The sequence below is a fragment of the Callospermophilus lateralis genome, chromosome 3 (assembly GCF_048772815.1).
Source record: "Callospermophilus lateralis isolate mCalLat2 chromosome 3, mCalLat2.hap1, whole genome shotgun sequence".
Taxonomy (NCBI): Eukaryota; Metazoa; Chordata; class Mammalia; order Rodentia; family Sciuridae; genus Callospermophilus; species Callospermophilus lateralis.
This window is the reverse complement of record NC_135307.1, coordinates 139,361,226-139,376,429: the sequence shown is the minus strand read 5'-3', so window position 1 is coordinate 139,376,429 and position 15,204 is coordinate 139,361,226. Positions and strand designations below refer to the sequence as shown.

Genomic DNA, 15,204 nt, shown 5'->3' with positions numbered 1-15,204 from the left:
ATTCCCATTAATAGAAGACATTAGACACTACCTAAGTCACTGATTACTGATTAGCTATGATAGACCTGAAGAATCCCAGATGAGTTATTCACTAGAGAGAAGAGTTACACATTCATTGTGAGTGTGTGTGTGTGTGTGTGTGTGTGTTTGAGTGTGTAGATGGAACCCAGTGTCCAAGGCAACCCTACCACTAAGCCACCTTGCTAAGAGTAATGCATTATTGATTTAGAAGATATCAAATGATTACCTAGAAACGAAAGCTCACAGCACTCTGACACACTAACTGATCCTTTTGCATTGTGCTGTTTTTTGATAACAGTCACAGATATATTAAGCTATAACAGCTGTTAAAAGACCAAAGGAACTGGGCACAGTCATACATGTCTATAATGCCAGTTAAGGGGGAGATTACGGCAGAATGATTCCAAGTTCAAGGCCATAAGAACCTGTCTCAAAACAAAAACTATAAAGAAGTTCAGGGACGAAGCTCAGTGGTGTGGTAGAGAATTTTCCTAGCACACACAAGTCTCTGGGTTAAATCCCTAGTACCACCAAAAAAAAAAAAAAAATAGTAATAATAACATGATATAAAATAAACAAAGACCACATAAGATATTTTGAATGGAACAATGAATTTCAAGGTATTCTGACAGCCAATTTGTTCATAATTCTTAAAGCTAGGCCTTCTTAAAAGATAATCACTGACTCCAAGTTCCTTCAATACCAGTATCATTATATGAGTTGGTAAAACAGTACAAAGTTGAAAAATAAAAATAATTTAAAAAATAAACCTAAAGAGTTTGGAGTACAGCTCAGTGGGAAGGACATGTATTTATTTATCATGCATGTTGCCCTGGGCTCAACCCCCAGAACAAAAAAATTAAAATATAACATATTAAAATATAAGGTTTACAAAAGTAAACCTAACAGCCAACACTCAATAAAAATACTATATTGAGTCAAAATTGCACACATCTGCATCTCTATAAACATGTCACAGATAAGCTTCTCATACACTGAATACCCCTAAAAATATTATGGTGAACAAACTCTTTTCCCATAGAACATTACAGAGTGAAAAAGAAAATCTGTACTAACAATTCCATGGAGGGAAGACCATCACTACTTGCTTTGGGATACAGTAAGGTTTCAATTTACCATGTTGTTCTTTGTTTCCAAACTCACTCCAATGTCTACTTCATTTGGGGTGAAGTATAATGCTTCTCTTTCATTTTCTCCCCGCCCCACCCTACCCCCCAATCTCTCTTGAATTTGAGCTTCTGAAATTGTGCTCACATCCTTCCTACTTTTAGCACAAACTTGGAGATGTATGATACTTTCCTCATGCCTAATTCCCCTTTCTCTGATCCTCTCCACCCCCAAAAAAGAATGATATTCACACATCATTTACATTATAGATTTAACCTAAATTGGACAATGAAGTAAAAACTGAGACCTCAAGCTAAATATGTTTTAGCAGGAAATTTTTTGTTTGCTACCTTAATAAGCTACCAAGTACTCCTTGTGTGTGTGTGGGGGGGGGGGGAGTGCATCAACAAAGCTAATAAACTACCTTACCTGGAAAGGATAATGCTTAATAGTCAGGTACTCAGCCAGGATATCCAACATTCTCACCATCTGAGAGAAGATAAGGACTCTGTTCCCCCTTTCTCGAAGTCTTGTCAACAGTTTGTCTAAGAGAATCAGTTTCCCACTGCTCCTGATCAGGGACTGAAGATTAAAAACACATTCTAATCATCATGTTCAAATACATAACTACGGAAATGTTTTCTTTTTAATCTGGTACATGTGATACTATATTTATTAGATTTTTTTCCCCCACTTATTTTTCTCATGTGTTTAAGCTTCTTTTGATGCTTTCCTTGAAAATATTATCAAGGAAGAAAATGAATATGTTTATAAAAGCACCTTTAGAAACTAAACTCTTTTGAGAAAGTAATTGTGAACAATAGGAACTACATACCAGAAGAATCTCCTGTCCATTTTCCCTTTCATTTTCTTCTGGAGGTTTAATTAGATAACAATGGTTGCAGCATTTTTTCAGTTCCATCACAATATTAAGAAAACCAGACGTACTGCCTCTTGTTCCTTTGGCAAGAGCCTTATAATTCCTGGTCAGTATCCATCTGTAAATTAAAATGATAATGATACTATTAGACTCAAGGAAAACAGAGTGTTATGGTACCTGAAGATACATGATATTATTAAAAAACCAAAAAAGGACTAAGAGAAGTTTAAAAAGCAGGGAGGGGTTTTTACCTTACATCTCCAGTCACTGAACTACAATCTCTCAAATCTTCACAACTGAAATGTTACTTACTCTATTTGATATTTCAACCGCACTGAACACAGGGATAATAAAAGGAGATATCTCTCTCTCTCTCTCTCTCTCTCTCTCTCTCTACACACACACACACACACACACACACACACACAGAAAACAGATTATCACTGAAATGCTTTATTGCAATATGAAACTAGAAACAGGTCATGTAAGAAAAAGACACTGGTTAAATAAATTAAGATAGACCATAAGTTTAGAAGCTATGTACCCATTATATCTGTTGTAAAAAAGTATTTTTTATACAATAAATTCTAAATGACTTAAGTATGACTCATTCAAAATGGGAATGAGGGGAGCAGAAATACACATATGTAGGCATACTCATGTGTAATTAGTAACCACAAACTCCCAAGTATTTAAAATACTTTTCCCTTGGGACTGGGGTTGTAGATCAGTAGTAGATAACTTGCCTTGCATGTGTGAGGCACTGGGTTTGAAATCTCAACACCACATAAAAATAAATAAATATTGTGTCCACCTACAACTAAAAAAATATTTAAGAAAATACTTTTTCTGAGTAGTGAAATTTCCTTTCATGTCTCTCAGCCACACTTTTAGAAATCTATCTCAAGATTTTCACTGCAGCATTATTTATACAAGTGATGTATTTAAAGCAACTCAAATGCCACCACTAGGGAACTGACTAAATAAACTATATTACAGATCCACAATGGAATACTATGCAACTGAAAACAAGTATCTTTATTATCTACAACAGAGTGTTTCAAGTGGAAAAAAAAAAAGGTAGAGAAACATACATGTATGCTATCATACAGCTAAGGAGGAAATTAAAAGGTTAAAATGCACATGGGTGTATTTTTAAATGAAGACATTAAAAAAAAAAAAGATACACATTAAAATGTTAAAATAACAATATTATGTGAAAAAAGAGAAACCAGGATGGAGGGAACAGGGATGGAAGGTAGATTTCTTTGAACATTCCAGATTTTGTATCTTTGTCTTTGGAATTCCAAATATTATATATAAATAATTAAAAAACAATATGATCCCTGAAAATGAAAACTAAAATAAAATAAGTAAATCTATGTATTCCATTGGTGGCCTAAACACACAGAAGAAAAACCATCTCAAGTGTTCAACACGAATCCATTTCTCATGAGATATATTTTAAAATAAACAAATAAACTTAAACCTACTTTTATTATTCATATTTTAAGTGGTAGTACTGGCACAGTTATGGATAGTATATACTGGGTTGATGTAGTTGAGAACTGGGATTTTCAGTATGGGTATAAAAGCCATAAGATTCAATACAACCTCTATAGTACAATATAAGTACCTTTGGTATCTACAGATGCTCAAGTCTCTGATATAAAATGTAGTATTTGCATATAATGATCCATATCCTCTTATATACTTTAAATCATATCTAGATTACTTTTAATACCTAATATAATGTAAGTACTATACAATTAGTTCTTATACCATATTGTTTAATTAGTGATGACAAGAAAGTTTGTACATGTTCAATACAGATGGAATTTTTTCCTGAATATTTTGATTCATAGCTGATTGAATCCCCAGATGCTAAGCCCACAGATAGACGGCCAAGCGTAGTATTTTAACTGTAAACAATTTGTAATGGTAGTTTTATCTTCAAAAACAAACTTCCTAATTCTCATTAATGAAAATGCTTGTCCAGCACAGATGTGGAAGCACATGCCTATAATCCCAGCTACTAAGGAGACTGAGTCATGAAGATTTTAAGTTCAAGGCCAGCCTGGGCTACTAAGTGAAATCCTGTCTCAAAATGAAAATAATAAAGGGCTAGGGTATAGCACCCCTGGGTTCAATCCCCAGTACTAAATACAAAAGTATCCAGCACACTGTAAATAACACCTCTAGACTCCAGTCTGTGATATCCAAGTACCATGCCCCATAAAACAGTATGCAGATTTTCTTAGATAAAAGGCCAAACTTGTTCCAAGGGAGGAAATATACATAATCAATCTAGAACATTTTATCATTCCAGAAGTGACCAAGCTAGCAACTAGTACAGGGTGAGCATTACTAATTAAACATCCAAAATGCTCCAAAATCTAAACATTTTTATATGCCACTATGACACCACAAAAGGAAAACTTCACACCTGACTTCTTGTGACAAAACAGTTAAAATACAAGCTCACTGAAAATAGCATATAATATTACCTTCAGGCTACATGTAAACGGTATGCATAAGTATAAAACAAAAAAATTTCATTTTTGTACTTAGGACCCATTCTCAAGATTTCTCATTATGTATACACAAATATTGCAAAATATTAAAAAATTAAAATATGAAACACTTCTGGTCCTAAGCATTTTAGATAGGAATAAGCCTATATTCGTGTTATGTCAATTTGAGTCAGATAGCCAACTCATATCTTTTGAAAATGGCAAAAATCCAAAGTATTTACTCTGCCTTTTGAATTTTTCCTCAGTTTACATGGGGAACTTTATTTTTTTTAACAGATGTATTCAACCTTTAATGAAAAGCATGATAAAATCTGAATAACACTGTTTTGTAATCTCTAAGTGAATTAATGTATATAGGCAATGCTCTTCTGCTGATATCACAAGCAGAAAGACATCTCCCATGAAAGAAAATACCTTTGCATTCTAAGAAAGAGTTATGCTGAATCTGAATCTAATCAAGCCTCTATATTTATATATGAGTGTATAAAACACACAAGTTCAGAGGAAAATGTTAATGATGCAATGGAGCTAAAATTGACAAAATCCAGATGTGAGAAAAATCTATAGAACATACAGTCAGCTTCTTCACACAAAAATTGATAAAACAAGGGAAGAAAAGAATTAAAATAAATGTAAGAGATATACAAACCAATCATAATGTATGGAGCAATGCAAATACCAAGACAAACAAACAAGTGTGTGTGTGTGTGTGTGTGTGAACCAGCAAAAGTAAAATTTACTGGACAATAACTGTTATGGAATTATTGACTTATCTTACAGTACTGTAACAACTAGCAGCAACAACAACAAAAAAGTCCTTATCTTTTAGAGGTTCACACTGAAACATTCATGGCATGTTTATAGAATATATTTTAATACAATGGGGAGGTGCAAGAAAAGATAGCTAAACTAATATTGGGAGTGAGTTAATAATTTTTAAAGCTGGATTATGGGGTACATGAGTATGTACTATTCTACTTACATGTCTTTGAAATGTTCCACAATAATGATTTTTTTTAAAAAAATCACAATGAGGGGCTGGGAATATAGCACAAGTATAGAACATCTGCCTGGCATTTAGGAGGCCCTTGGTTCAATCCCCAGAACCACCACCAAAAAAAAAAAAAAAGAAAAAGAAAAAGAAAACAAAAAGAAAAAAGTCAGATAATAATTTTAAAAAATTAAAATCTTAAAGCCTATTACAAGCACATTATATATTGACCTCTGTCCCAAGATCCATTATTTTGGTTTTAAGGTATTATAGACTAAACCAAATATATAACTTGCTTGTGTCATTTGGAATGCTAGAATGATCAAATATTCACCCTATAGCAAAATGGTCAGAGCTTTTTATGAACCTTCACAAGCCCCAACTTACACCTCCATTGGTGAACAATGGTGTGCTCTAAATATCTGTCTCTTGTCTACATTCCCTATCACAACAAGGATTCTGGCAGGCACATATTCCATTTATTTTCATGTTCCCTGTAACTAGTAGCCAAGCACTTTGTAGAAGGTTAATAAATAATTTAATAAGTGACAGAGAAAAGAAATAATTACAAATAAATATTTACTTGTGTCTATTGGTAAGGGGGGGGGTAATATGAAGAATGAACATATACTTCAGACCACTTACATGATAAAAACTGCAAATTCTCACATACAAAATGCTGCGCCCCTCCCGACTCAGGCAATGGCAAGGCCCTACTGAGGTGGATGGCGCAAGGTGTCCATCCTCTGGAGGAGCGCAGTATGTTTCTGGGAATGGGCTGATTTGTTTTTGTATTCCTTTAATAAGTATAGTTGTGATTTCTCATATGACCATTAAGTATGAAGGAAAAAACATGACTTTCCCAATTAATGCAACTACTTCTAAAGAATAGATCTGTTTGCTCTAAATGCAATGATTCAGCTGTGGAGTGTAAATTGTTAATGTCTAATGAAAAACTCACTGTATTCCTGTCAAGGAAGTTTTTGAGAAATTAAATTAAAATCTAGAGAAGAAAAATTAATGTTAAGAAGACAGATTAGTGCTTAGTACTGGGCAACTTGTTCTTGTTCCTGTGCACAATGGTTTGTGCTCTTACTCTTGTTTGATTAAAATTAATAACAAGTCAACCACTTGCCATAACCATGGCACCAGTTCCAGTCAGTAAGTCAAGAAAGAATAGTCAAGGTATAGGCCAATAGTTTGGGACATTTGTAACTATTATTAAAAGTTAACTAAGCAGAAACAGCTCAAAGCAAAACTCCAACTGAAAGTACAAATGTTTGCTTATGCATAAGCCAAGATACATTCTTCTATTCTGATTGTAGCTAGGTAATATTTTGTTTCTTTGAATAATGATTCCTGTTTTGTAAGCACAAAGTACTGTGAGCCTGCCAAAATAAAAAGTATATATGATCAACTTCACAAGTAAAGATTGGGATCAACACCTGCACTTTGGTGTCTGTGTTGTTTCTCCACCCCTCTTTCGCCGACTCCTCACCATCCGTTCGTCTCCTGAGACCCCCTGTTGGAGCTGGTCTCCGACAAGAAAAAAAAGCAAGAATACCTCTTTTCTGACCAAATATAAATTTCGACTTAATCTATAATGTGGCTTCAGGGGTTAAAAAAACACAAATTATTTGTCAAATATCTATCTAATGGCTTCACAGTCCTGATCTCCATCACTTACGGCCTAATCCAGAAAAAAAACTTGCTTACTTGTAATACTGTTTCTGAAGGGCCGACATCTCTACTCTGAGAATCTGTTCCACTTTGGCAGGAAGGGATTTCTCCACATCTTTTTTGACTCTCCGGAGAAGGAAAGGCTCTAGCACCTTATGAAGACTCTGGTAGCCATTTTCTCTTCCCTTTCCATGGTCTTCTTCAAAATCTTCCCAGAATTCAAACCTATGGACATAATGATCATATTTTTGCTTAGTTACAGAAAGATAAGAGATAATTTTTACAACTAAAATTTCTTCTACAAGAAATCAAATGGAAAAAGAAAAAAAAAAACTGTTAAAACAAAATGAATCTTTCCCACAAAGAAAGACAAATTCTACCCATCAACTATCTCTTGAACAAAAAAGGACAAGGAAAATCAACTGATTTGATTCTATCAGTCTACACTGGATAATAGCAGATTTCTAATTCCTCAGATTCAATCAACAGTTTATAAAATATTGTGGTAGATCGTTCACTTACAATGTTAGTAAACATAAGTTATTCTCATGAAATGTTACACAAAACAATTAATCAATAACTATCTTTTGATAAGCTACAACTTCTTGGGGAAATAAATGCAGAGATAAAAAACAATTAATGGCAATACTATTATAGTAAGTTACTGCTCAAAGGTAAAAGTTACATAACTTTTATCAATAATCTTCACAATACAGGTTAAAAAGTTAATGCATTATAATGATAATAAGCAAGAATATAAAAAAGACATGAAAATCAGTAAGTAATCCACCTTTAATACTAACAGAACTTGGGGACATATTTCATTAGTGAATTCAGATAGTGCACTCATCCTACCTAAATGCTACAAATAAAAGTTTCTCATATATAAATCTTAATCTACTAAAGGATCTGTTGCAGAAATCCAGAATGGGACATTATCACTACTTTCAAAAATAAAAAATGAGGGAAATTTATTTCATGAAGATTATGTGCTTTATCTCTCCACTACAGAACCATTGAAGCTCTTGAAAAAAATCAGCTTGGTTCTGTATAGACTGAATTGCACAGGTAAAGGCACAATGTTCATTTACTGAAGCTAGACTTGGAAGCTGAACCACTGTCCTAACACCTGTTGTATGACACCAGTGGGCTGTTCTGCTGAGACCAGTCAAATGTCAGACAGCCCAAACCAGGTAACCAACATTAAACAGAACTCAAAAGCATATGCCATCTGGGAGGACAGAAGTCAGAGACACTGCACACCAACACGACAACCGACATGACAGTCTCAATAGTCCATTGTCATTTCTGAACTCTTAAATAGCCAAGCACTTCTTCAGGTACTGCTAGGTAGACCAATTATCAGCCTTAACTACATTTGGCAAAGACTGAAATATCTTCAGGGAAGTAAACAAAATATTCTCTTGTAGCATAAATCCAAAACACTTATTAGACGAACAAGAGTATAAACCTAAGTTAAATGTTTCAAGAACAAAATAAAATAAATGAGGAATTAAAACTAATAAAACTCAATTATTAATATCAATGTTATAAATTTTTAAAACTAATAAGAACATTTAACATAAAATGAATATCATAGTGGTGGACATGATATATCACATACAAAATGTGCCAAGTGACTGAAAATCAGTAGAATAGTTACTATCAGGTCATTTTCTAAATACCTGGGAGATCATTTCAAAAAGCTAATTTCATTAAATGATTATTATTTTAATTATGGTAGTCTAAAAAATTAAGCATAACCATTATAAGATTTACTTCCTACTATTTTAGGCAACAAATATTTTTATATGGCTACTGTATTCTTATTGTAGTAAAGGGGTTGTTATGAGATACAATTTTTTTAGCTACACATACTGAGGATATATACATATCATCCATAAATTTGTGAAATGTCCATGGTTGCTTTCCCTCTAAACAACAGAGATGAATAATTATGACATAAACTGTATGGCCCACAGGCAAAAATTTATTTACTATCAGAACCTTTAAGGGGGGAAAAAAAAAAGAAACTTTAAGAAAGTTTGCTGCTTTGCAATGATAATTATCATATGTTCCAAAATATAAGATCATAACTGTGAATGCATGGCTCTATATCATATCTAGAGATTATTTTAGAGACATCCCTGCTATCAACTTCTGTGCTTAACTTTTCTCTCACAGAAGTAGAAATGATTTTTGTTTAATTATCAAGACCTTGAACACTTTTTAAAAATTGGTTACTGTAGTGTTTTGAGAACAAAATTTTCAAAGAACAAAGATCTATTCCACAGGGAAAAAAAAATAACTGTATGCCTAACTCCAATGCATTACTTCATAAATGATTCAGCTCAAAACTCTAAACATATTACCTGAATGATAATAAATATCTAGCAGAAAAATCAACTCAAAATTCCTCTTTAATTACAAAAGCAGGACATATGATTTTTCCCCAAAAAACATAGCCAATAATGGGTGGAATATGATGGACACGCAACAAAAGAAGCCCAAATCCTTATGATCCACGTCAGCAGTCAGGTATACAAAAGCAAACCCTAGTAAGTATTCCTTGCTAGAAACTACATACCACATTCTACTCCTAAAAAGCAAGCATGGGGTGCTGGGGTTGTGGCTCAGTGGTACAGTGCTCACCTAGTATTATGCATGAAGCACTGGGTTCAATCCGCAACACCACAAAAATATAAAAATAAAGATATTGTGTCTACCTAAAACTAAAAAAAAATAAATATTTAAAAACAAAAACACCAAGCAGGGATGTTACCACTGTGCCTCATAATTCCTACTATGTAGGCGGCCTTAATGGTATTGTGAAGAAAGTACTTTTTCCTCTTAGAGTCTGAAGTTCAAAGGGAGTTGGCCTTGTTCCATCCACTTATTAGTTATATAGTATAAGACATATTTTTATAATCTAAAGATCATATTCTTATTAGTAATAAGAGACTAAATATGTATCATGTATCAAAAAGATCAATATGAAAGAATGATAAAAAATTGGTTTAATATGCATAAAATTTCTTACCCATTTTAGAAAGATTAAAAACTAATAATTGATAAACTCTCCTATTTCTAATTTTTTTAAACCTTCATCTTATATAAAAACAAACTTTTATTAAAAAAAATTTATATGTGAAGGATAGGGTACCTGTTAAAGAATATATAGCAAATTAAAAAAAAAAAATTTTTTGTAGTTGTAGATGGGACAGAATGGTTTTATTTTATTTGTTTGTTATTTTTATGTGGTGCTAAGGATTGAACCCAGTGCCTCATGCATGGCAGGCAAGTACTCTGCCACTGAGCTACAGCCCTAGCCCCAGAATACTTTAAAAAGAGACTGAAGCAACTGTCTGTCTTCAAGAGAGTGACTACTGGGCTGGGTTGTGGCTCAGTGGTAGAGCGCTCACCTAGCACGTGTGAATCACTGGGTTCGATCCTCAGCACCACATAAAATAAAAATAAAAATTATTGTGTCCACCTATGGCTAAAACAAATATTTAAAAAAAGAGAGAGAGAGAGTGACCACTACTGACTCTCAGAGCTCTAGGGAGGGAAAAAAAGCATCCCGGTGGTGCATGCTAGGCACGGTGGTGTGCACCTATAATCCGAAGAGCTCAAGAGGCTGAGCTTGAGACTGAGGCAGAGGATCGGAAATTCAAAGCTTGCCTCAGCAACTTAGCAAGGTCCTAAATAACTCAGCAACATCCTGTCTCAAAATAAAAAAATAAAAAGGATGTGGGATGTGGCTCAGTGATTAAGTGCCCCTGGTTTCAATCCTTAGTTCATGCAACCCCCACCCCCCAAAAAAGAAGGGGTAGGTAGGACACAATATGATAGGACAGCCTGGAAGACATCATCAGGAACCCTTCAACCATAGCAGTTCTCAACTGGTGGCAAGTACCCCCTCCACCCCCAGGTCTGGAGATGTTTTTGGCTATCATTATACCAAGGAGGAATTACTACTGGCATATAGTGTGTAGAGGCCAGGGGTACTGCTTAACATCATACAATGCAAATGACAACCCTCATGAAAAAAATTATCCTGCCCAAAACATTCAAAGATTCACTATTTGGAAAGTCCGTAACTAAATATTTGGAAACAACAATCTTTTAAAAAGAACTTTTTTAAAAAATACATCAAAGAAATCACAAATAGGGCTGGGATTGTGGCTTGGTGGTAGACCACTTGCATAGCACATGTGAGTTACTGGGTTCGAGTCTCAGTACCACATAAATATGTAAATAAAGGTTTTGTGTCCATTTACAACTAAAAATATATTTTTTTTAAATCACAAATAGATGACACTGAATAAAAACTAAAAACAAGATAACATTTATTGGGATGCAGCTAAAGCACTGAAGAGAGTACACTTAAACTTTCAAACAACTAACTGTGGAAAAGATCTTAAATCAATATCAAGCTGCACCTTAAGAGAAAAAAAATAAAGTAAAAAAACAAGCAAAGGAAGGGAATAATCAGATAAAATAGGAAAAAAATAATAATTTTTTAAAATACAAATGAAGCCAAAGATTGGTTTTTTGAAAACATCAACAAAATTATTCAATCCTCAGCTAAAAATGACTAAGAAATTCCAGAAATTAACAAAATTAAAAATTTTGCTCACTGATCTTCAAAAATTAAAAGTATAATAACAGAATACTATAACTTTATGCCAACAAATTTTATTTGTTGGCATAAACATATTTATTTATAAATATGCCAACAAAATAGGAAGTTAAATAAAAAGATCAAACTCCTAGAAAGAAAAATTGAATCAAGAAGATACAGAATTGAATCAAAGTGTGAAATATGATATATCAAGAACTATGTAATGTTTTGAACAACCTACAATAAAAATTAATTTAAAAAAAAAAAAGAAGATACAGAAAACATAAGAAAGAATATAGCTAGAATATAAGTCATTAAAGATTTTTTCACAAAGAAGTCCAAATGGCTAAACTGGTAAATTCTACCAAATATTTAAAGAATAACACCAAACTTAAAAAATTCTCTTTAGAAAACAGAGAAGAATGTAACACTTCCAATTCATTCTATGATCCTGATACTAAAAGATTTCTCTCTCACACACAAACACACACACACACAAAAAAAAAAAACTATACACAATTCAAAATCAGATAAAATCTTTAACAATGTATTAATACACTGAATACTGGAACACATATTAAATATCAAATCAGATTTATGCTAGAAAGTCAGTATAATATATGAAGAGTAACTAACATATTCTGCCATATAGGAAGAATAGAGAAAAAATTAGATCACATTGGTATCTCAGTAGACAAACACATACACAAGGGCATTTGACAAAACCCAACATACAATATCAAAATTCTCAAAAACTCTGAATACTTACTCAACCTGATAAAAGGTACCTGCAAAATATCTATAGCTAACCTCCTGCTAGAGATAAACACCAATTCTACTCAAAATGGAGGGTTTTTAGACAGTACATTAAGGTAAAACAAGATTTTAAAAGCAGCCAAATAGTGGCCATGGTGATGCACCTCTAATCCCAGTGACTTGGAAGGCTGAGGCAGGAGGATCTCAGGTTCAAAGCCAGCCTTACCATCTCAGTGAAGCTCAAATTACTGAGATCCTGTCTCAAAAGTTTTTTGAAAAGGGGCTGATGATGTGACCCAGTGGTTAAGCGCCCCCGGATTTTAAGTAAGTAAGAAAGACTGGGAGTGTAGCTCAGTGGTAAAGCACCATTAGGTTCAATTCCCAGTATCAAAAAAAAAGAAACATCCACATTGGAAAAGTGTAACAATGAAGATATCCTGAAAATACACATAAAAATAACCAAAGACTAAATGAATAAATAAACAAAATCTAATGGAAATAGTTACAAAGTTTAAAAAATCCAAGATCAATATACAAACTTTTAACTATAATTCTATCCTCAAATAGAATCAGGATAACATTAAGAAAACAATTACACCTAAAATGCAATCAACATTAAGAAGGAATAAATTTAACAAAAGCATAAGACTTGTACACTGAAAAGTACTAAATGCTATCAAGAAAAATTATAGAAGATCTAAGTAAATTAAAAGCTTCCCTTCCTGTGATCATGGATTAGAAGACTCAATATTATAAATAATTCTACTCAACTGATATAAGATTCAACATAATGCACACTAAAATTCCAGCAGGTTATTAACAAACAGATCCTAAAAAGTTGAATGCCAAAGTAATTTTGGAAAAAAAAAAAAATGAAACTCAAACTCATATTTCTCCATTTTAAGAAGTAGCATAAAGCTAAACTAATCAATATGATATTGGCCAAGAGCAGAAATATGTATTAATTAAACAGCAGAAATAAATTATTACTATAGTCTCAACTAATTTTCAACAAAAACAAAGAAACTTAGAGAGAAAAAAATATTCTTTACAACAACCAATATTAGAACATTTTTCCAGATTCCTCTGCCAAAAAAAAAAAAAAAAAAAAAAAAGAACTTCACACTGTAAACAAAAAGTAACCCAAAATGGGACATAACATGAGAATTAAAATGTCTAGAAAGAGACTGTGATCTTTCATCAGACAAATCTGTCTTAGATGCAAATCATGCATTGATAAGTTACACAGAATTTTAAAAGAAACACTTTAATTCATAATAAAATAATCCAATTGTTCAGAAATAGCAAATAATTTGATTAGACTTTTCTCTAAAGATACATGAATAGCTAACAACAACAAAAAAATGTCCAACATTATTAGTCATTTTGAAATTTAAGTCAAAACAACAAGATGCAAAACCACCAGAATGTCTAGAATAAAAGACTGAAAAAAACCTAAGCATTGGTGAAAATAGAGAGAAACTAAAACATTCAAACATATCTGGTAGAAATTAGAATAGTATGGTCAATGGAAAATAACATGGTACCTTCTAAAAAGTTAATGGAGGGGCTGGGGTTGTGGCTCAGTGATAGAGTGCTTGCCTAGCATATGTGAGGCACTGGGTTCAATCCTCAGTACCATATAAAAATAATAAAAAGGTTTAAGAAATAAAAAGTTAATGGAAACTTTTCAAGCAACCCAGCAATTCCACTCAAAAGTATCTTAACAAAGGGGGGAAAAAACACAAGTCCACACAAAGAAAAAAATATCCAAAATATCCCACCAACTGGTGATTGAATATGCCTATGATGAAAAATTATTACCCAATTAAAGAGAAAAACTAGGACATGGATGAATTTCAAAATGACATGCCAAATGACAGAAGTCCAAAAACAAAAAGACTACATATTAGTAGCATTTTCCAGTAAATGGATGGAACTGGAGACTCTCATGTCAAATGAAATAAGTCAACCCCCCAAAAAAAGGCTGAATATTTTCTCTGATATACAGATGCTGACTCAGAATAGGCAGGTAGGGTGGAGTGGAGTTTCACCGAATTGGACAGGGGAGAATAAGAATGGGAAAGACAGGGGTAGAATGAATCAGACATAACTTTCCTATGTTCATACAGTAAATACATGACCAGTATAACTACACACCATGTAAAACCACAAGAATGGATAATTATACTCCACATATGTATGATGACAAAATACAAGTCTATTGTCATGTTTAAATAAAAAAGGAAGAGAGAGAAAGAAAGACTACATGATAGGATTCCACATACATGAAACCTCAATAAAAGGGTTATCTTTAGAGATAAAAGTTTATCTGTAAGATAAACTTAGGAAAGAAGGAACTTTTATGAACTTTAATGAATGCTCTAACCCTCAATTAAGCTGAGAGACAACTCTAAATATTGAATACAACACTATACTCACTATATGGTATTAAAATTATATCTCAATAAAATTTCTGATTTAAAATTAAAGTAAATGACACGTAGGAAAAGGGACCATTTTGATGGTTTTCATTAGATAGTTCAAATGCCTTGCTCAGTGTATGGCACACAGTAGACATTCAAATCTT

At 33.0% G+C, this 15,204-nt stretch overlaps 1 protein-coding gene across 2 annotated transcripts in view; it reads right to left on the bottom strand.

Annotated features, from left to right (window-relative positions):
* Window positions 1-15,204, bottom strand: part of Chd2 (chromodomain helicase DNA binding protein 2) — a 127,078-nt gene that overhangs the window by 57,985 nt on the left and 53,889 nt on the right. For both annotated transcript variants that reach the window (XM_076851398.2, XM_076851399.2), the window contains exons 17-19: window positions 7,271-7,459; window positions 1,985-2,147; window positions 1,579-1,731 (exon numbers count right to left, since the gene is read on the bottom strand). In XM_076851398.2, coding sequence (XP_076707513.1) covers window positions 1,579-1,731; window positions 1,985-2,147; window positions 7,271-7,459 — 505 coding nt within the window. The remainder of the gene's footprint in view (window positions 1-1,578; window positions 1,732-1,984; window positions 2,148-7,270; window positions 7,460-15,204) is intronic.